This window comes from Macroventuria anomochaeta (genome assembly GCF_010093625.1).
Source record: "Macroventuria anomochaeta strain CBS 525.71 unplaced genomic scaffold BU25scaffold_4, whole genome shotgun sequence".
NCBI lineage: Eukaryota > Fungi > Ascomycota > Dothideomycetes > Pleosporales > Didymellaceae > Macroventuria > Macroventuria anomochaeta.
In genome coordinates this window covers 1,284,416-1,305,270 of record NW_022985365.1, presented here as the reverse complement: position 1 = coordinate 1,305,270, position 20,855 = coordinate 1,284,416, and the positions used below count along the sequence as shown (strand labels likewise).

The window sequence follows — 20,855 nt, the reverse complement described above, 5'->3', positions numbered from 1 at the left end:
ACCTACCTTTGTCATCGACATCGACGCGACCACAATCGATCGATGTCGCCAGCAGATATGCACGCAACAGAGATCATTGCAAAGAGATGATCTGAAAGTCTACGCTTAAGACGAGTCACGTGCGACAGCCACCGCGACCGCTCTACTTCACGACCCTTCTCGGCGCTAGATTCTACAGCCGCAACGAAATCACAATGGTCCGAGTACAGCGTTCTTCCTACCTCTTGAGCCCTGCTAACTAGAAGCAGACTGGCAATCTCTTCCCCGCTCGTCTACGGACGACACATATAGAGAAGCACCAGAACATGACATACCGCCGCAACGGCAAGTTGCAGGCGTGCGAGCCATGCCGAAAGGGAAAGCTTCGGTGTGATCATATGATGCCACACTGCGGGAGATGCTTGAAGAGAGGCAAGACCGACAAGTGTATTTACCACCCTGCGCCTCTGACAAAGTCGGCCACAAAGCGGTCACCACAGTCAGATCAGACTTTGTCAAGTACAGAAGGCAAAAGGACTTCGTACCAGCCTCTATCCGGAACAGGGCGCACATCTGTACCCGCAGCATACCTTGCACATCTCGAACGTACCGATCGCCCGACAACCTTTCTACCTTTCTCCAGCTTAGTACAGTCAGAAGGCAGCCTCACAGCGTCTACAGCAACCTCTGTCATGCAATCGCCAAGCCACCAGTCTGAGAGTAGACTGGCCTATATTGCAGCGCAGCAGGTGATAAAAGAGTCTCGCCAGCCGTCGGTAAATCACCTTGTCCGTACCGACGCACAGGGGTTTGAGAATGGATCCTCCTTCATCAGTCACTCTGCAGTGCTGGCTGAGAACGAACCCAACATTGGCCTTTCACCCCCAGAGTCCACTGGGTTCAGAGTATTACAGGCACATATTGACAGAGGTGTGACAGTGCTTTTGTTATTGAAAGACCTCTCGTCCATACAGAAGTATATTAACAAGTGGTTCTCATTCGCCGGAGGCGTTGTTGTCATTGAGCCTATGGTTAAGATCTACCTGGATGGGATATGGACCACGTGGCACAATGTCCTCGAGTCATCAAAAGCTGCGGATGTTCAGGCAATGTCTGCGCAGATCTGGGAAAACACTTCGAAGCCCTTGTCGCGGTTACTGAAGCGGGAAACAACCGCTCGCGAGTTCTGCGCGAACGTAACTGGCGCCGATCTGAGATGGGAAGTGATCGGTATTCTTGTTTCATTAGTGTCGCTTGTAGCGCAGTCTCTTAAAGGTACATCTTTCGCACTGTACCCTGAACAACCAGGCCGCTAATAGTGTAACGCAGACGGCGATCCTGTATTCTGCTCACACGACTCAGCTCCCGTGGATCGGGCTGCACTGGCTGTAAGCATGCACAACGCTTCCAAAATGTGCGTCGACTTCTGCGATGATCTCGGCGTACTCAACGATCTGTACTTATGGCTCTTGTATGAGAACTCTATCGCATATTGCTCACTACGTTCGCGAGGAGGTGAGTCACCCGAGCAACTTGATGTGGTTGCTGTGTGGGCACGACTGTGGTCGACGTTACTGACCATCTGCAGGTTACGATAACTGGAAGAAGACCTCCGCGTTCGCAGCGGCATTGCAATGTGCAAACCTGCACCAAGAAATCAAAGTTGACGACGACACTCCTTTCTTCATCGCCGAGCTACGCAAGCGACTGTTCATCTGTGCCTACAGCAATGATAAGTCGTCTGCGGTTTTGGCTGGACGACCACCGAAGCTAACTCGGCTTTATTGCCGTCTTCAGATACCACTCGATCTTACAGATGATCAAACAATGTCTGAAGGGCCTGAGTTACAAGCCGCAATCGCAGAACTAGATGAGGAGGGATGGAATCAAGAAGGGGCTGTTCAGCGTAGTACCTTTGCCCGAATCTCAGTGACGAACGCTCTGGCCACGGAGGAAATTCTGGAAATATCCCTAGGCTATCTACCTTACGAAGAGATTGTTCGTCGTGCTGCAGACATCGAAGCCCGGGCACTAAAATCCTGGGATGATCTACCAGAGTTCCTTCGCATCGACATCAGCGATCCTTGGAGCTCTCAACGCTCACCGCTCGAGCTGCTATTTCTCATCTTCATTCGACTTGCGAGTTTGGATCACCATTTCCTCTTACAGCGCACGTTGAGCAAGAAGGTACACTCAGGCTCGACGACCCCGAATGCGAGCCTGCTGTCTGTCTGTAGCGAGATCTTCAGAGTCGTGGTCATGATGGTGGACAACAAGGATTATTTTCGAGACTTCCAGATCGACTTCGTCCAGATCCTGTGCATGCACGGTATCCCTGCTGCAGCAGTTCTTGCAGTCGAGCTGCTCCACCAAGAGCGAAATCCTACGCCTGCTTCAGTGGAGACGTTCCCCTTACATCGATCTGATTCGATACAAAGTCTTTCGGTGTTCGTGTCGTGCCTGGGAACGATCAGACCAGATGCCAATGGATACCAGAGCTGCCATCGCGGGAAGACATTCCTGAAGAAGATACTGGACCTCATTCTGGGGCCAGGTCCGGCTGCACCCAGGAGCGATCAAACCGAGATTGACGGATCAGCCGATCCTACACTCGGCACATCTCTGTTCGAACCTGGGAATGATAGCGACTTCATGCGCTGGCTTGACGACGTACATTGGGAACAAGAGACGTGGATCAACTTTGCCTGAGCCAAAGCATGAACGCCGGCCACAACGAACTTAGACCTGCATCAGCGACAGAGCAAGACAGTACTCCTTCTGAGGCTCATTGGTGGTTCTTTTGGCAATACACAACTGCATCCGGAGACCTTGAACAAGCTGCGCAAAGTCGACAACAGTGTGCTCCTTATAACCCCAGCTATATTGTTCCTTCTCCTTCGTGTTGGCAGGAGAGACCTCATCTGTGTATGCAACCACATACATGTGAGCATCTTCTTTGACTGACAAGTTGTATTAGAGTGAACAAGGAGCAAGGTTTATACCTAGTTGAGCAGCCTGAACAGGCAGAGGAGCTTTGCAATTGTGGTGTTATTTATCATCTATCAGTGCCTGAATCTTGTTCTGAAGGTACTGTAAAAGGCTTCCCAAGTTTGCTCCCTTCTCTTTTGCCTTCTTCTTTCTTACTCATCGAGCACCACCAAAGTGATTCCTCTCATGTCTCTACCTCTCCCCTGTGCGTGCACTAATATCATGTTGAAGTGCCACATCAGCCATAGTCCCCCCTTTTGACAGTGATCTAAATGCCAGGAGTAGTGCGCATGCTCTCCAGTATCTGGATATTTGAGTATATTGTCTTATTCAGGGGTTTGGGGGCTTTCACTTTCATTAACAATCATTGAAAAGGCTTAAAATTTGAGTGAGTTATGGTAGGTATGAAGGTGGATGGGTTGAGGCATGGGATGGTATCCAGTGGGGTAGATTACCTCATCAAATTGATCCGACACGAATTATTGCACACCCTAGTGGCACTTTATGCCCGGTGTCTGCAGCTCATCTGCGGATGGCCCGAAATAGTTCACTGCGCTCCAGTCTTCCTTTGATTGGCTCGGAAGTTGGCTGTCTAACTCAACTAGGACAAGCTGCAAGATCAGCCGTGTCAAGTCGGCCCCAGCCTCGATGACACAGCTCGCAAGTTGATGTTGAATTGGAACAGGATGGGCCGCCTGAATGTTAGGATTACAAGGCGTAACCTTGATTATTGAGCTGTTCGCTCTCTAATCTAGATTACTCTCCTCGATATCTAACATTCCTCTGTCGTCTGGTTCACATTCAGCATCAATATCGCGCTCAAGCATGCGACTGTCAATTGCCGCCTTTCTGGCCTTCTTCTCTGCGTTTAGCTCAGCACTCGAAGTCACACCGGATTCACCATGTGCATCGAAGTGTATTGACAGAAATGACGGAAATCCAAGTTGGAGGAATCAGTCGCTTACGTTCAATGACATGCTCCCTTGCTACAACTGGGAATACTCAGGCAACAACTCAACCGCAGCCGCTCTCAAATTCGCCAGTTGCCAAGAATGCCAGATGAAAAGCGGCTGGCGGCATACATTTGTAGACAATGGTACGGAGTACACTGAGCAGGACACTACATGGTTCCTCTGTAAGTCTTACTGGACTCTCATGTGCTGTCGTCGAAAGCTTCTTGGATAGCATAAAACGACTGCCCACGGTGGAGAGCTATGCAGCCGCTAACGTGTGTCACAGTCAACAACAAAGGCGTAGTAGACTGGTGTCTCTTCGGCCGCTTCGAAAACGAAGAAAACAAGAACATTAGCTCGTCCTCAATTTACCAGCGCTGCAGCGACAGCTGCAGTAAGATTCGCTCGTCTATCGACTACAACATCAAGAAGGACCCAGGAGGCTTCGACTTCTGCGAGCACAATACCAACGCAAACTTCACCTCTGATGCAGAGTCGTGCGCAACGTGCTTGTACGCGAACGAGGACCTGACGATCTTGGGTAACGTCCTCACGACGGTGCAAGACATGTGTGAGAAGAAGCCTGGCAGAAACTACACTGTGCCCGCAAACGTCTCTGTGTATGCTGCAGAGCGGATCCAGCTCTCCGCAACTTCGTCCACGGCCTCGCCGACCTCGTCATCACTACCACCATCAGCCAACAATTCCAGCTCTGGCCTCTCGAAAGGCGTGATCGCCGGCATCGTACTCGGTGCACTAGTAGCCATCATACTAGTCCTCGGTCTCATACTTCTGCTTTTGAAACGGAGGAAGAACAAGGCCAAGGTCGCTGATGTCCCCAAAGGCGAAGGGAAGGCAGCACCGACGACACTACCTCCCGACTATCAATACAATTCGGTGCCAGTGGCCAACAAAGACCGCTACTCGTATGCGGCAGAGGCTCCAACAAATCAAGCACCTATAGAGATCGGTGGTGGCCGGGGACCAAGTGAGCTGCCAGCCGCTTCGACGCCTCCTGCTAGGAGATAGTGAGTGCTTTATCCGGTTGCGACAATACCTAGAAACATCGGTCACGAACGGCTTCCCAAATGATAAGGTCTGAAGATTTTCAAAACGTTCCAGTTGGTAGAATCACTTGTAATCTTCAACCTACATGCAAGGTAGCAATGATCCATCGAAGACAATTTGACTACCTCCGATAGTTCGAACCTTGGGTTTCATGTGGTTCCTCTTGTGTAACGCTCAGAATAGACAGTGTGTATGCAACTCCCTTATGCTCCATTTCTATGTCTCCCTCGCAACCCTCATGACATCCTTCTCTAGATGCAGTGCCCTGAAATCCACAAGTACGTCTGGCAACTCTTCGTGTCCACTCTCCCACTTTCTCCCCTTCGCTGCAACTCCGATCATGAAATTCTCTTCAAAAGCCTGGATCTCCACCCGACACTCCTTCATATGCGCATGCTCAAACCACACTTCGGCATCACTGATCCGCTCCCCCCACACCCCATGCGTACTACACCGCGCCGGCGTACCAGGTCTGGGCGTGCGAACGTGCTTGAACTCCAACTGTGGGATCCACGTAGCCAACAGCGCCTCGCCGTCTAGCTTAATATACGCTTCCTTATAGCACCAAAACGTATAAAACCTCCTCAACTTCGCATCAACCATCAAATCGCTGCTAAACGTCCGCTCCTCACCATCCGCCAACGTAACAGACAACTCCTCACCTCGCGAGCAACACCGATCATGCCGCCCCAACATCTCAGGTGTAACCATCGTGCCATCAAGCAGTGGGAAGGGAGAGACGTTGTACTTTATATCAAACGCCTCCTCGTGGCTGAAGATCTCAGCATACATATCCACCCACGCCTCAAACCCTTCTTCATCAATCATCCTCCCCTCGTTGCGCTCGTTCACACACACGATGTCGACGCCTAGCTCGGCATCCAGCTGTTCGGTCTTGCAGCCTACGAGCGCGACTAGCCCGGCTTGGTGGGATACGTTGAATTCAATGGGAGCCGGGCCGTGGAGGGGGGCGGGGAGGAGCGCACATGGTTTGCCGTGCTTGGGGTTGCGTTTGCGGCCGAATGTGATATCTTTCCATGGTATGCCTAGGGTCTTGTGGACGAATAATCTCTTGAGGAGGGCGGAGGCGAGCGACATCTTTGCGTCGGCGACATGGTATTTTCGGAGGATGAGGTCTCTTTCTTCACGGCTGATCAGGGTGAGAGCTTCTTTAGCCTGGTACGATGGTCAGTCTGATCCATTACCACAGCATCAACCCTTCCAAGCCTATCTCTTTCTTCTGGCAGTATGTAGTACAAAAGAGTGCATGCATACCGACTCCGCGATACGATCCCCTGGCCACAACGTCCGCGTATCCAGCAGCCAGCACGTGAGACCGCGTCTCTTCCCCGCATCTGGTTCTGCATCTGTCATGTCGAGTCGTAGCGCCGGACCATAACCCAAGGTTCTGCGCTCTTTCCCACAAGAAAACGTTGCCGCGGTGCTGTTATAAGGCTATTAACGGCAATGGAGGGGCCGAGTTCTGACACTTGCTGGACCCTTGTCCCCCGGAGAAGCACTCCGATTTGAAGGAAGGCGAGCGGCGGGCCCCAGATTTTTGTTATCGATAGGGAAGTGCTCTCCACACTCTCGCCGCATGCTGTATGACTCGGAAGCCTTTTGATTCTGTTGCTTTATCACGGGTACCGTCGAAAAGCGAATCAAGATGACTGTCACGATTCCTGGTTTTACAGTAGGCGTTCTCGCACTGCAGGGCGCCTTCAGCGAACACGTGCAGCTTTTGCGACAAGCGGCGAAGGAATTGAAGCAGCGGAAATGCGCAGACATCGAGTGGGAGTTCATCGAAGTACGCACACCACAGGAGCTGGCGCGATGTGAAGGCCTGATTATCCCTGGGGGTGAGAGCACGGCTATGAGTCTTGTGGCTGCGAGAAGTGGGATACTGGAGCCGCTGAGGGAGTTTGTGAAGTGAGCTCTCTTATGGAATCACGCTGTGCGTGCAGTACTGACTAGACTAGAGTGCAGAGGAAGCCCACGTGGGGAACATGCGCCGGCCTGATCCTGCTCGCCGAAAGCGCAAACCGAACAAAGAAAGGCGGACAAGAGCTCATCGGAGGCCTCGACGTACGGGTGAACAGAAACCACTTCGGCCGCCAGCAGGAAAGCTTCCAAGCGAGCCTCAACCTCCCATTCTTGGGCGATACCGCTGACAAGGGCGCCGACCAGCCGTACCGGTGCGTGTTCATTCGCGCACCTGTCGTCGAGAAGATACTGCCTCATGCGAATGGTGTGCAGACGGAAGAGGAGGAGCGCGCCGAGACGGTCGTCGCGCCAAGTAAGACGCCGGTCGATGAGCTGGCGAAGCAGCAGTTGAGTAAGGACGTTGAAGTTATGGCGACATTGTCGACAAAGACGGAAGCGTTGCAGGAGAACCAGGAGCATGACCATGCTGGGAAGGAGGATATCATTGCGGTGCGGCAGGGCAATGTGTTCGGCTGTAGTTTCCATCCGGAGTTGACTGAGGACCCGCGGATACACGTGTGGTGGTTGGAGGAGGTTCTGAAGGCGGCCGAGCGGAGACAGACTTTTGAGCTTGCCGACCGTACAAGGTAGGGCGTTGAAAGCATAGCATAGCGCACAGCATGAGCGAAGGCGTTCAGAAGACAGGCAGGCGTTCAGAAGACAGGCACTAGTTTGTTAGATGTAGAGTACCTAGACCGGGCATATCCTGTGCTCTTGCACAAAGCCCTAGAAACCCATGATTGAACGAACGACGCCAGACTCCTTCCATGCAGTGGTATTCCTTTTTGATCTCCATCTCATGCTCTTCTCATCGCTCGTCGTACTCATCCGCATACACCCTGCCGTAACCACCTCGTCCGGGGTCGTATTCGTCGCGGTACTCGTCGCGCACCTGGCCTCCAGACTTTCCTCGCCCGTACTGCCTGCCCTCGGCGAAGCCTTCGTCCAGATCGGTGCGGATGACGCGCTCGTCGAGTTTTGTGCCGCCGATGTACTTCATGCAGTCCAGCGCGTCCTGGTGTGTGTAGTACTCGACGAAGCAGAAGCCGCAGGGTGTCTTCTGGAAGCGATCAAGGCCCATGACGAGGCGCTTGATTTCGCCGCACCTTAGTGACGGTCAGTGTGTGACCTCAAGACGATGTTTGAAGTAGTCGAGTGTGGCAACAAGCTCAGACGTGATTTCGCTTTCACCTCAAGTGCAACATGTGCATCGGAGTGAGCTGGGATTAACGAAGATTGTGTCATCTTTGCAAGGGGGGAGGGGGGGGGGGCGGTGGAGTTCAGGGGAGGAGAAGGGACACGTACTTGGAGAACAGCTCGTGGATCTGCTCTTCTGTTGTGTAGAAGGATAGGTTGCCCACGTAGAGGGTAGTGGCATCCTTCAGCTTATCTTCAGGCTCAGGGCTGGGGCCCCTCTCGTCATCGTCGCGGTTCCTTCTGCGCTTCTATCAAGGACTATCAGCATTCGACTGGACGCCCGTGAATCTGCATCGGCGCACCTTTGCCGTGGCATATGAACTTGGTTTGTCCAGACGGTCGATTGTGCTTCGGAGCGCCGGCATTGTGATCAAAACTGCGCGGGGTATATAGAGAAAGTGTATGCGACTCGACTGGGAGAGTTGTTGAGAAGAGCGCAAGCGATGTTGGTGGAGCGAAAGTGTTGTGGTGGTGGACGTAGAGAGCTTCGAGGTAGCTGCATATGCCAAGCCTGCACGCGTCGAGCTTCTTTCACGGTAGCCCTCACTCTGTTTGCGCGCGCAGCTTCGCTCTCTCACCCACCACACCTACCAATCTTACCGCTGCATCCGAACAGAAGCGGTATTCGAGAGCTGGTCGACATGCCAAGAGTCCTCAGTTACACACCAGAGTGGCTCTCGCGCCCCAGCCCTGGCTACCATCTGTTTGCGCCTAAGCAGAGCAACGGAAATGGTACCGCAGCAAAGAGCAGGGATTTTGGCCCACGGAAGACAATCGCGACAAGGGGTTCTGAGATATTTGTTGCGGTCGGACACGAGATCAGATGGGCGGATCTGGTCAACTTGAAGGAAGGCGTCTCGCCCGCATATCGCTCCCTCAGAGTGTCGATACCGCTCCCCATCACACGACTCACCATCTCTCCCGGCGGTGCCTACCTGGCCGTCTCGACATCGCACACGGTGCACGTCGTGGCCCTCCCCGACTCCTCGCTCCTCGAATCTGGCAACGACGACAGCCCTATCAAACCAAAGACCTTCCAAGTCGGTCCCACTGCACACGTTCTCGAAGAGTCGCCAATCGCGACTACCCTTTGGCATCCCCTTGGCTACCATGGGCGGTGTCTGGTCACTATTACAAAGGCGGGAGTGGTGCGACTATGGGAAGTCAACCGTGCAGATAGGTCAACATTCAGCGAACCTACCCTCTCGATCGACCTCGTCAAGTTGATCAATGCGCAAAAGGACCAGGATGACCTTGGCGCCTCGATATACGGAGCTTCTAAGGGTTTCTCTCCGGATTCAGTGGAGCTGGAGGTTGCGTCTGCTTGCTTTGGAGACTTCCCTGAACAGGAGGGAGTGCACGGATGGGCGCCCATGACGCTCTGGATTGCCACAGTCATTGGAAATGTATATGCGCTGTGTCCTGTGCTCCCTAGCCGGTGGCAGCTCGTCGAGACACCTGGCGCGTTCACCTTTCTCCAGACACTGGCCTCCTCCATCAACATCAACTACACCGAGCTGTCAGAAAATGATGATGCGCCCAAGGACGATGTCAAGACATCGGAGAAGCAGCTGTCTTGGCTTTCTGACATCATATACGAGGAGCCTTTTGTTGAGGCGTTACCCGATGGTGACACGGTCAAGGTCTTCAATCGGCCGTCAAGCACGCCCGCAGTTCCACTTCTGCAGGGCCCGTTCGCAATCGCACCCCAGGTGGAGGATTTTGAACTCAGCGACATGATTGTGTACTCCCTCAAGACCTTCTCGGATGGCTCAGAAGAGGAAGCCGCTGAAGGTCTGCCAGCTGCTGTCGTCTGCCTGCTGACCGATACATGTAAAGTACATGTTTGCATTGACTTGGAGGGAATCGTTGGGCGATGGCTTCCTTCTGCAGAGGTACGTGTTGATATCATAGCTCTGATGAATACTAATCATTTCCAGGACGACTTCGAAGTCACACAAACCGAGCACGACCTCATCATTACAGAGACCATCCAACTGAAGGGCAATGGCGAGTCTACGTTCAATCAGACCATTACACCAGACGTACACACCGACTTCTCCTTCTTTGTCTCAACTGCTAGTGGAGTCACATACATATCCATGGAGCCCTGGATAAGGAAGCTCGAGAATGAGCTCTCCGAGCCACACACAGAAGGAGCTGATTTCCGTCTACAGCGTCTGCTTGGGTCAGCTAGCAGCCAGGTCACGCAGTACCTGGAGCGCCGATCGACAAACACCGCCGAACAAGAAGTCACTTCAGCCGTCATTGTTGATGATGGCAATGTTGGCTACATGCTTCTGACCTCAGTCAACGATGAGCCCCAGGCTGCATTGCTTGACGCCCCCGAGGATGGCGTTCCTTCAGAGGAAGAGCTTGCTGAGTACTTGGAAACAGCTGTGCCTCGAAAGGAGGTGCGAGAAGCGTGGCAGCCGCCTAAAGAACTCTACGAGCGTTTTGACCTACTCGGCTCGGTCAGCATCCCTGCACGACACAAAGCTTCACTCAAGGACGAGGTCAGGCTATCGCCTGCTAATCTTGAGTTGCTGATGGATGTTCACCGAGCTCTGTCTACGCAGACTGAGAAGCTTCAGAAAGCTGTCGCTGATCTATTCAACCGCGCCACACGCCTTCAAGACGAGTTTAGAGACCAAGTCTATAGGACGGCTGAGGTTGTACCGAAGATTGATGCTGTCATTGGCAACGATGAGGAGCCGTCAGACAACGGGTCAGTGTATGGCACCGCCCAGATCGACGACCGCTTGGAGCAGGTCAGAAAGAGGCAGGACGCAATAAACGCGCGCTACGAGAGTCTTCGCCGGAAGATGAACAACATTGGCTCGACAGAGCTTAGCGAGAAGGAGGCCAGCTACGTCGAGGAATTGCAGACGATGGACAGCTCTGTGGATAAGTCGAATAGGACGTTGACCGATGATGTCGATGGGAGCGAAGTCCCAGCGTGGCAGCGCCTGAACAAACTCAAGGAGCTCCACAAGACGCTGGCGGAACAGGTGGAAGATACCCAACAGGAGGCGCAGAAAGAACAAGCGCGTGCGGCTAGTGTGAAAGTACCGTCGTACTCACGCAGGCAGGAGAACGAGTACATTCAAGAGTTGCTTCAGCGCAACACTGCGCTTGTGGATGCGGCAACTACTCGACTGCGGAGTCTTGGCATATCTATACCTGTGGAGGGAGGGAATTGAGGTTAGTATCGGTGGAAAAGTTGGATACTGCATGTCGTCAGCCACACAGCAGCTATTTACAGATGTGCATGCACGAGGTGCGTCGCCAAGCTATCTTGTGATTGGGGTTGATTGGGGGGGGGGCTGGAAATGCGGAGTTCCGTATCACTGTAGGATATAACGCTGACAACCCAATACGATTCACAAGGCTACCGTATCTTCTTAACACATCCTTTTCACGAAATTCACAGTGGGATCATTTGCATACGTCATTTTTGTACGTACAATGTGTCGGCTCTGGGTGCTAATCGCTGTCACGATGGTCGTCGCGTCAGGTGGAGGTGAGACCGTCAAATCACCTCCCGCTCCTTCCATCCTGCATCCGTCTGGGTCATGATATTTTGTAGAATCTAATCTTAGAGCGTAAGTTCTGACTACCTGTCTCTATGGATGCTAATATGGAATCCAATACTTACTCTGCCAGTAACCGAGGCACACCATTGTCTCATCGACTCCACTCTGACAGCGTATATCGATCCTGACATTCCACAGCTTCGGCTTCCCCTATCCGTTTGCAAGGGTATCGAGAGTCTTTCGTCTGGTATGGAACGAAACAGCACAACTGTACCTGATGAATCAGAGCACGCACGACTGGTTCGTTTCAAGGAACACAAGCATATCTTTCCTGCTCTCCGTCCCGAGTCTCCCAGGGATCAATTCACCGGATTCATTGACGTGTTCGGCGTTCGACTTCCGCGCTGCTTGGCCGCTCGTCAAGATCGAGAGCTACTACTTTCCTCTGAGACGTGCAACGGGCATATATGTCCTTGGTCGGGCATTCCTACAGGAGACGCACATAATCGTTGATTATGAACGTGGGAATTCCACACTATCACAGGCTGCCCCTTGGACTGGCCAAGCAGAAGGTATCGTCACCATACTACCCCCCTTCAAAGAATGACACTTCAGGCACAGGCTCCACTAAACCCATTGAATCCAGTAGAGCTTGACTATCTGATGAAGCCTAACGGTGGTATCGGTGTAGCAATCTTCTTAGCGGTAGCCATCGGACTGCTTTACTGTTGGAGGACGAAACGCTGGCCATTTCCTTCGCAGAACGCAGAACAGACATCCGCAGCACGTCAAGAATACGGGAAAGCAGAGTTGCATGGTACAGTAGTACCACGGCACGCGGTAGGAGAAAATATGCCCACCGCCAAAAGTCCTTCACAACAGCACGCTTCGCCTGCAACAGCCCTGCTTGAATTAAAAAAAGTAAATAAGCTAGAACGTAGAGGGTTACACTGGCTTTCCTCCCAAGAGAAAGTAAACCCTGATGTTTTGTTGTTATTAAATTATAGACTTGCAAACAGGAGGCAAGGTGTTGTTGTTCGCAGTTTTGGGTAAGGGGAAGTAGCTGTTCGCGGTGGGCTTATTTTCCCGCACCGCGTGCATGGGTCGAGGCCATGAGGAAGGAGCGAGCAGAACTGGAAACCAAAGAACACAGGCACGAAGTAATTGGCTCAAGCGATGTATAGGGGGAGCTCCCAGGGTCGTACATGGTTCATGAGCTGGATGCAGGTACTTCGATGAGAGGAGCGGACGACCGTGTGGTGGATGACCGACAAGAGTGACGATAAGGCTGAGACAACTTTGATGTATGGGACATCAGCATCGCAAAATTACACATGGACTTTACAGTGCATTCTATGATCTTCATAGCGACAACACACGATTCAGCATTCCAGATCCATGAGATAAACGCTTCCCCTGTCCACGTCTGCCCCTCCTACCAACAACTCTTGACGCCGCAACAATAAAGAAGCATTCCTGCCCCACTCCTTCCTTGTCCGGTGAGTGCTTGAAGCGTGCTTCCCTTGTAGCCAACATGCAAAAGCAACCTTGAAATCGACTACTCTTGCCAAGCGTAGAGTAAGGGCCCGCCGCAACGGGCTCGCTTGCGTTGGCCTCGAGAAGTCTTCCCAATCAGGCACCAACCAACAAACCTTCCCACAACACTGCATTCATCTGGTATATCCTTGCAGTCACAGTCGCTAGTCTACCTGTTATCGAAATCTGTTGACAGTCCCCTAAGATGCCGACTTGTCAGCATGCCGCTTATGCTGACGGAGAATTCGTGCTACCATGAACGCGCAACGTCGATGATCGTCGACGCAAGGGTTGAGCTCCCTCTTTCACAAGAATTTCACAGCATCAAGGCGCGAACACTCAAAGAGTCACGTTTCGATCACACTATCACGTACCGAGTCGCGCGCGATGCAAACCCTCCTCTTTAACTGCACGAGAAGATCCACGTTTTCGACCTGACTTGGAGGTGGAGTCGGGCGCTTCGCACAGACCAGCAAACCGGCTACCGAAAGACCTGCAGAAGCCGCAAGCCCATCACACAAACTCGGCGAATCAGACCGCACACCTCCATCTCTCTTAGGGTACGCTATCTGGCCCGGCCGTCTTGGGGGCGGGAGCGCGAGGTGCATCCCGCAGCTCGTTGGTCGAGTCCCCCTGTCAAGCCAATATGCTACCTTAAAGCCTATTCGCGCAACTCTGCTCACAATGGCCGACACAGCGGATGACATGCAATGCCTGGCCAGCCAGCGAACGCAGAAACTGCGGACCCTTTGCAGAGCTCCGTTCGCTTGAGGCGTTCGCATTCTCGAATCGGGCGTGGGTCGCACGAGGCGTGGCCGTGAGGTCCCATAAGTGCTGATGCCCCCCGCCACCGCACGCTGCTGGCTTGCTTCGTGACTTTCGATATCTGAACCGTGCACCGGATACAAAAGAGAAGGGAACTTGCATTGATCCGATAGTCTTTCTCCTGGAATCGCCAACATGTTCCGTTTCACCGAACTCGTCTACCTCGTTGCCAGCTGGTCGTCCCTTGCTGCTGCGCATACCGTTATCGTGTACCCCCGCTGGAGAGGAAACAACATCCACACAAACGGAACCACGTCGCCAACAGACCCAAGCATCGTTCCCGGCTCGCTGGGAATCAACTACGACAATGGAACTTACGGCTTCCCATATGGAATGCAGTGGATGTACCCATGTAGGTCAATCATCAGAGCACCGTGCATCTGAAATCCCAACTAACATCAACCAGGCGGCGGCATGCCAACATCGCAGAACCGAACGAAATGGCCCCTGGGAGGTGGCGCTGTATCGATCCAACCAGGATGGTTCCCAGGCCACGCAAGCGCACAATTCTACATCAACATGGGCTACGGCAACGAACCGCTCAACTACTCGCATAACATGGTGCCAGTCTTCCAAATCACCGGCCCTTCAAACCAGCAATACGACGGTACTTTCTGCCTTCCGCAGGTTCCGCTGCCAGCAAACTACACACCGAAGGTCGGTGACAATGCGACAATCCAGGTCATTGAGACGGCGCAGCACGGTGCTGCATTGTACAACGTGAGTTCGATGCAGGACTTGAGGAATGAACATCACGACTCACAACGATTTAGTGTGCAGACATCACGTTCGCCGAACCCCAGGACGTCCCTGAAGTCAACTCATCCAACTGCTTCAACAGCACATATCCCGGCCAGGAAATCGGCTTCCAGATCGTATACGCCACAACGAGCTCGCCAGCACCACACACTATGGTCGTAAACGGCTACGCATCGATCGCAGTGCCGCTGATGCTGGCCGCGGCATCATACATTACGTGGACATAAGCACCACTTTTGTTTCGGTTTCACTTTGGCATGGCGTTGGGCGCATTCGATATCCAGTCCTTTCCCGCTTAATCCGAGAGATTTGATGGCGCGGCATTAGTTGTCAATCGTCAGCATGCAGTCAGGCGTGCGGTTGTAAGCGTGTGTAGAGCGCTTACGTGCGTGTATGAGTACTACAAATCAAGTTCATACCACTCAAAACTACGAGAGGGGCTTAGGCAGTCAGTGTGACAGGAGCGGCATACAATGAATCAGCATCAACAAATGCTCAACAAATGCGTCAGTGTCAGCTCCCCAGATAGAAAATCCTCCGCAGGTTCCGGCATCTTACGGCTCCTGCAACACCATCGACACCGACAGTCATCCACTTGGATTTTTTTGATGAGACTCTGCATGATTGAAACAAGTAATTGCCTGTAGCTGTAACGACTAACGACTATGGAGCGGGGTAAGAATGGGATACAAAGGAGTCAAAGGAGTGTCATGCCAAATATCTGGGTATCCTTCCATAACGCCTACCATGCAAAAGATGCAAAAGATGCAAAAGAATCCATGCTCTGTCCTCTATCACTCCATCACCACCTGTGCTGTTTGCGCTCTCGTACTACTTCCAACATTGGTCTGTGTTCCCACGTCTTGCCTCGCCTGAGGCGCCTTCTTCTCCCCAAAGTTGTGCAACCTCTCTCCGATGAGATACACCTCATCTCTGACCACCAACCTCCACCTCGTAACAATCCTTGCCAGCACTCTGCCCGCGAGCATGAGTGCAATGCTAAGCCCAACAGCAGGAAAACTGTATCGCCACACCTGGTTCTTGGTAGCCTCGCTCGCGCCGCGGTAAAGTGTGTGACTCGTGCTCCAGGCCAAGGAAGCAGGGACCGCGACAGCGATAGCGAAAAGCACGAGAGCGGGTAGGATGAAGCAGCGCGTTGCGATCTTGGCGTTGGGATATAGATATCCTCGCTGAACGACCTGAGTAAATGCTTGCGCGGGTCGAGTATTGCGGTTTGCGAAGATGAGACGTGCGGCGAACCGGGAGTACAAGAAGCCCAGCGTCCAGTCCTGGATCAGGTGGACGACGTGCGGTTCGCTGGGTCCCATCCAGGCGTGCAACGGCATCAGGAAGTAGAGTTCGATGAGAACGGCGCAGAGGAGCGGGATGGCGAAGATGAGTGATAACCATACGTAGCTGAAGCGGAAGACTGTCAGACTGACTCGGCTGGCTGTGGCTGCAACGGAGCGTAGTTGTGCCAATGGCGAAACGTTTGGTCGGTTGAGCGAAGCGACAAGCTTGTAGAGTTGGTAGCCGCTGTATGCGGCGCTGCCTAGCGTGTAGACACCGAGCGAGAAAGCGTGGATGTCATTCATCTCGACCGTGGAAGGCAGGAAGAGGGAGAACAGGTAGCGGCCGAACATGAGCGGGATGATAGTAACACTGATCCCGCTCACGCCCATGAAGATCCAGATTGTAACAACGAAGCACGCAATGCGAAGGCGGAACCAAGGCGGGATGTATACCATCTGCACCAAGTCTGAGTTGTGCACACCCGCATCAGTGTTGCCATCCTTGCGCACGTTGTCTTTGTCCACGTCCACGAAGACAGCTTGCCTCTTAGGCACACGGCACTGGTCTGAAGCAGGGGCCCGCACGTATCGACCATCAGGGACGAAGTAGGCATCGACAATACCGTCTCCGTCTGTCTTCCCGTCTTCTTTCCCGTTCTGCGATGTATTGATATCGCCCTTGCGACCAATGAGCCAGCCAAACCAGGTAGAGTTGACGTGGTGGCCTTCCTCTTCTTCGACTCGTTCGTTGAAAAGGAAGTGAGACAACCGAAGAGCACTGGCACACTTCTTGAACCACCATGTGCAGACCGCATGCAAGCCTTCTCCCGGCTTGTACGCCTTGATGATGACTGGTGTAAGGAAGTTGTAGAAAAGCAGGTCGAGCGGGAACTCCAATGATGGCGCCTCCGAAGTCCAGTGGATGGGTAACACTCCATATGTAACGTGGCTCAATGTCCACACGACCCCACCGAGGCAGACGATGACTAGTGCGCCATATACAAGTGCGCTGAACGCAATCTTCCGGAGTTGGGTGGTGACACTGCGCTCGAGAACGTCTCGAACCGGATGGAAAGTGGGGTCATCCGGATCGCGGATGAAGTATAGCACTCCCTTCCTCATGATCTTGCGGCACATGGAGACAAAGAGTGCGAAGTGGAACATGTAGCAGGTGCCAATAAACCAGTGTACGAAGCCAGCTGTCCATGGACTGCCGCAAGCAAATTGCCATCGAGAGTAGAGTGTAGCGTTCTTGAACAAGGGCAGCATGGCGAGGTCGAGCAGCAAGCCGCAGTACAGTGGGAATGCCAACATCTCGATGCTGATAATGAGAATCACCTTCAGCACACCGCCGGCTTGTTGCAGAATATCGGATATGATGCGCTCAATCTTCTGGCCTTGCTGGGATGAGCTGAGTGGAGTTCCACGTCTGAGGTATACGGCTCCAGCCATGGCGAAGAAAGTGTAACCTGCGAGAACAGCAATCAGACGGTCGTTTGCCGTCCAGTGCTCCAACGCAGACGTCGGGTCTTCGGTAGCGCCAAGGTCCATGTCAAGGGTGATCTTGTATGACTTTGATGTCCACAGCCAAGCGAGTAGAGAACTGCCTTTGTGAACGAGATCTCCTACGCCGCTTCCTGCGCGACCAATTGCCTTCCAAAGAAGTCCAAACGCTGATTCAGATTGCGCCTCTTCAAGAACAGAGCCAAAGGCATGGCTTGTCTGGTTCAGTGCGAACGATGTCGAGTTCTGGAGGCTTCGCAGCGCGGCGTGCGAGTTGATAGACAGCTTGAAGTAGCCAGGACTCGATGAAAGTGAGGACGCGTGAATCGCCTTCATGATACGGTCCGCAGCATTCCTTGTGATCGATGCTGCAGGTACAGAGAGGCTGCGAAGTGACTGCCCAAGATAATCAGACCCTTCGCCCTTGGTAGCTAGCTTGATGATCGTCGAGGTGAATCGGCAGACCCAGTACGCGAAACCTGCAGCTACTACGAGCGTGAAGTCTACCAACAGATCTGTCACCGTGGTGATGACCTGTAGAGGCAGCTTGACGAAGAGCGATATGGGGCTCCCCATAAACAAAATAACAACTTTACCCCATAGGTACGGCAGCCAAACAGCACAAGCTAAGGTTGCGGAGATCAGGACTGCACTGAAGAGCGCGTTCTGAAAAAGCCCTACAAGAGGTCCTTGCATGCCGATGAGCTCAAGAATACCCTCCAAGTCTTCTGCGTCCTCGATCGCTTCCTGGTCGTTGACGTCGATCCCGGCCTGGGCAGCAGCGGCAGCGACCTCAGGGTCCTGAATGACTGCATCGGCGGGCTCGAGGGGCTCATTGCCAGCAAAAGGGACGAAAGGTGCTTCTTCGTCAAGGTTGCGCACTACGTGTTCGTCGTTCGCGGCTCCCTCCACAGGCCGTGTGGCAGGGTCCGCAGGACCGTAGATCCAGTCCATGACCCAGTCTGATACGGATACTTCAGGCGCCTCTGCTGCTGCAGGACGCACGCTCGCAGCCACAGGCACCTCGTTCGGTATTGGAGTGTCTTGCTCCTCCGTATCAAGCTGTTCAACAGGAGTTTCGGCTGTGATCTCGACCTCCATCGTGGTCTCCACCCGAATGCCTTCTTCGTTATTTGCCGGATATTCTGCACTCGCTATGTCCATGTTCTCGTCCTCGTCATGACGAGGAAAGTTGTCGTCAGCCCTGCCTTTACCCTTGTCCTGTGCTTCTCGTCCTTCCAGCGCTTGGTCGGAGTCGTCTTCCACATTGACATCGGAGACTTGCTGCCAACTTCCACTGCTCCCTTCGCTGCCAGGCTCATTGTCAGAATGAATTGCTTCGTGTTCCCTGTTTGCTGACCCTTCGGGAGCCTCATCATCCCAGTTGTCGGGAACGGTATCACGGGAGGCGTTCTCCGAGGTTGATGGTACATTGTCGAATGACCAAGAGGTACCTTCCTCTAGACCGCGGCGTATCCCTGTCGCAATGAATGATCGATCCCTTGCAGGCATCTCCGGTCGCTGTGAAGGTCCAGAAGCAGCTGCATTGGTACTTTCGGCCGGCCCTTTCCGTTGCTTGGGTAGCCTGCCAGAGTGCGGTGGAAAGGTAGCGTCAGTAGGACCAAACCGATCCTCTTCTGCAGCCAAGCTTGCGTATGCGTCAATCAACGATTGATCGTAAATCATGCTGATCATGTTGACCTGCTCCTCAGAGAAACCTTCAATGACTGACGTCCTTCCTTCTTCAGTCGTTTCGGATTGCAGAGCATCTCTTAGCCGCTGCGGTAAGTCAGGATTCCCTAGCATCAGCTGGCCAGCCCGCTCTCGTTGCCTACGAAGGAATTCGTTAGGACGACGGGCTCCAAGCTCGATTACCCCTGCGACTGTGTTTGGGTCCGGTCCAGGCAAGGGTCCCACGATGGTTGGCTGGCCAGTTTGAGCGTCTTCGCCACGCTCAGCAACGTCCTCTTCCTGCTGTTCGGGTGCATGTTCGGCTTGCTCTTCCTGCACCTGAGCGGCAGCTCGATCGACGCGCGCAGCACCGTCGCCTCCAAGCGCTACCATATTGATAACCGGCTGCTGCTGAACGACCCATTCTCTGATGAGAAATATCAGGATGAAAGCGACGACGACCAGCATGGTAATGATCTGGCCCTCGAAGATATCGATCAAGAATCGATTCGCTGTCTGCGAGTTGAACCAATGAAACCAAGGAATTTCCGATAGAAGTGAAGGGCTGCGAAAGCCTAGAGGGTCTGTTGTGGAGTTGGATTCGGTACTGTTCGACAACGAGGGTGCAAATGTAGTGACTGGGTGCGGCCAACCGAGGAACAAACGCTTTACGATTGTCCACATGAGGGGTTCGTTCGCGGTGGCATTCTGTTGTTGAGCTGCTGGTGACATGGACATCAGTAGCTTAGACAGAGTCAAGTTTTGTGCGGTACCATCAGCCTTTGCAGCCTCAAGGGAGGAGCGAATCGCTTCCAGATCAGCCGGATTGGACATGATAGGTTTGATACGGTCCGCTGCCTCTGGCAGAGTTGTGTACATGCCGGGTGCCCAACCGCCATCGCCGACCCAGAATAGGCTGCGCCAGACGACTCGCATGCACCAGGGTAGTAGCACCAGCCAAACAGACGCCACCAAGACTCCCCTGCACCAAGTGAGAAACATGTTCACCACATGTAAAGCTGCGCGGCGCAGGAAGACGGTCGTGGGTATACGGTTCGGCATGCCGGGGTGATATAGCTTCGTGAACCGAAAGGACGTCTTGCAAAGTTCGCAGTGCTTCTTTTGAGTATGCGACAGCCACTCCATGAGACATTCTTGGTGGACGTATTTGATGCTGCCACTGCACTTGCAAGGGTAGAACAGCGGCTCATCAGCGGTACCCTCGCCGCGACAAATACGGCATGTGTCTGCTTCATCCTTGTCGGCCATGTTCGAAGTCGTGGAGCGGGTGTCGTGGAAGGCATCGTCATCAGTGCCGTGTGCCTGACCGAGGAGCCCCGCATCGAGGGGCCCAGCGTCGGTGGCCATAGTCTATGGCGGGGGTGGTGGAGGATGACGGTGTACGTTGGAGTGATCCTCTAGCTGCGACGTAAATGTGATCTTGTTCTGGCAGGAAGCCGCAGTGAAGTGGCTCAAGAAATCATTGGAAACGGACGGTAGTCGCGCTGGCAATAGACGATTGTCCTCAATGTATCTGCTGTTGACAACAGCTTGCTTCACTGGCA

The 20,855-nt window shown here is 53.3% G+C and overlaps 8 protein-coding genes across 8 annotated transcripts; 5 read left to right on the top strand and 3 right to left on the bottom strand.

Moving 5' to 3' along the window:
• The first annotated feature begins 53 nt into the window (after positions 1-53).
• Positions 54-2,938, top strand: BU25DRAFT_445890 (uncharacterized protein). Its single transcript, XM_033709458.1, has 4 exons — positions 54-197; positions 249-1,254; positions 1,309-1,494; positions 1,568-2,938. Exons 1-4 carry the CDS (start codon positions 195-197, stop codon positions 2,686-2,688), a joined length of 2,316 nt encoding a protein of 771 aa, XP_033566026.1. The 5' UTR covers positions 54-194; the 3' UTR covers positions 2,689-2,938.
• A 719-nt stretch (positions 2,939-3,657) lies between these two features.
• BU25DRAFT_445889 (uncharacterized protein) lies at positions 3,658-5,120 on the top strand. Its single transcript, XM_033709457.1, has 2 exons — positions 3,658-4,102; positions 4,207-5,120. The coding sequence occupies exons 1-2, from the start codon at positions 3,793-3,795 to the stop codon at positions 4,947-4,949; spliced, it is 1,053 nt and encodes a 350-aa protein (XP_033566025.1). The 5' UTR covers positions 3,658-3,792; the 3' UTR covers positions 4,950-5,120.
• A 4-nt stretch (positions 5,121-5,124) lies between these two features.
• BU25DRAFT_407470 (phosphopantetheinyl transferase) lies at positions 5,125-6,437 on the bottom strand. The gene is made up of 2 exons (XM_033705542.1): positions 6,264-6,437; positions 5,125-6,164 (listed from the first exon to the last, which is right to left on the bottom strand). Exons 1-2 carry the CDS (start codon positions 6,360-6,362, stop codon positions 5,205-5,207), a joined length of 1,059 nt encoding a protein of 352 aa, XP_033566024.1. The 5' UTR covers positions 6,363-6,437; the 3' UTR covers positions 5,125-5,204.
• Positions 6,438-6,564: 127 nt separating this feature from the next.
• On the top strand, positions 6,565-7,701 carry BU25DRAFT_360518 (SNO glutamine amidotransferase). Its single transcript, XM_033703671.1, has 2 exons — positions 6,565-6,917; positions 6,968-7,701. Exons 1-2 carry the CDS (start codon positions 6,655-6,657, stop codon positions 7,560-7,562), a joined length of 858 nt encoding a protein of 285 aa, XP_033566023.1. The 5' UTR covers positions 6,565-6,654; the 3' UTR covers positions 7,563-7,701.
• On the bottom strand, positions 7,635-8,620 carry BU25DRAFT_360513 (nuclear cap-binding protein subunit 2). The gene is made up of 3 exons (XM_033703670.1): positions 8,471-8,620; positions 8,277-8,416; positions 7,635-8,077 (listed from the first exon to the last, which is right to left on the bottom strand). Exons 1-3 carry the CDS (start codon positions 8,531-8,533, stop codon positions 7,780-7,782), a joined length of 501 nt encoding a protein of 166 aa, XP_033566022.1. The 5' UTR covers positions 8,534-8,620; the 3' UTR covers positions 7,635-7,779.
• Positions 8,621-8,743: 123 nt separating this feature from the next.
• On the top strand, positions 8,744-11,517 carry BU25DRAFT_385506 (uncharacterized protein). The gene is made up of 2 exons (XM_033704368.1): positions 8,744-10,063; positions 10,109-11,517. The coding sequence occupies exons 1-2, from the start codon at positions 8,810-8,812 to the stop codon at positions 11,369-11,371; spliced, it is 2,517 nt and encodes an 838-aa protein (XP_033566021.1). The 5' UTR covers positions 8,744-8,809; the 3' UTR covers positions 11,372-11,517.
• A 2,555-nt stretch (positions 11,518-14,072) lies between these two features.
• Positions 14,073-15,174, top strand: BU25DRAFT_197667 (uncharacterized protein). The gene is made up of 3 exons (XM_033701073.1): positions 14,073-14,417; positions 14,472-14,785; positions 14,839-15,174. Exons 1-3 carry the CDS (start codon positions 14,201-14,203, stop codon positions 15,049-15,051), a joined length of 744 nt encoding a protein of 247 aa, XP_033566020.1. The 5' UTR covers positions 14,073-14,200; the 3' UTR covers positions 15,052-15,174.
• A 285-nt stretch (positions 15,175-15,459) lies between these two features.
• BU25DRAFT_407465 (uncharacterized protein) lies at positions 15,460-20,679 on the bottom strand. Its single transcript, XM_033705541.1, has one exon. The coding sequence runs from the start codon at positions 20,656-20,658 to the stop codon at positions 15,619-15,621; it is 5,040 nt and encodes a 1,679-aa protein (XP_033566019.1). The 5' UTR covers positions 20,659-20,679; the 3' UTR covers positions 15,460-15,618.
• Positions 20,680-20,855: the final 176 nt, after the last annotated feature.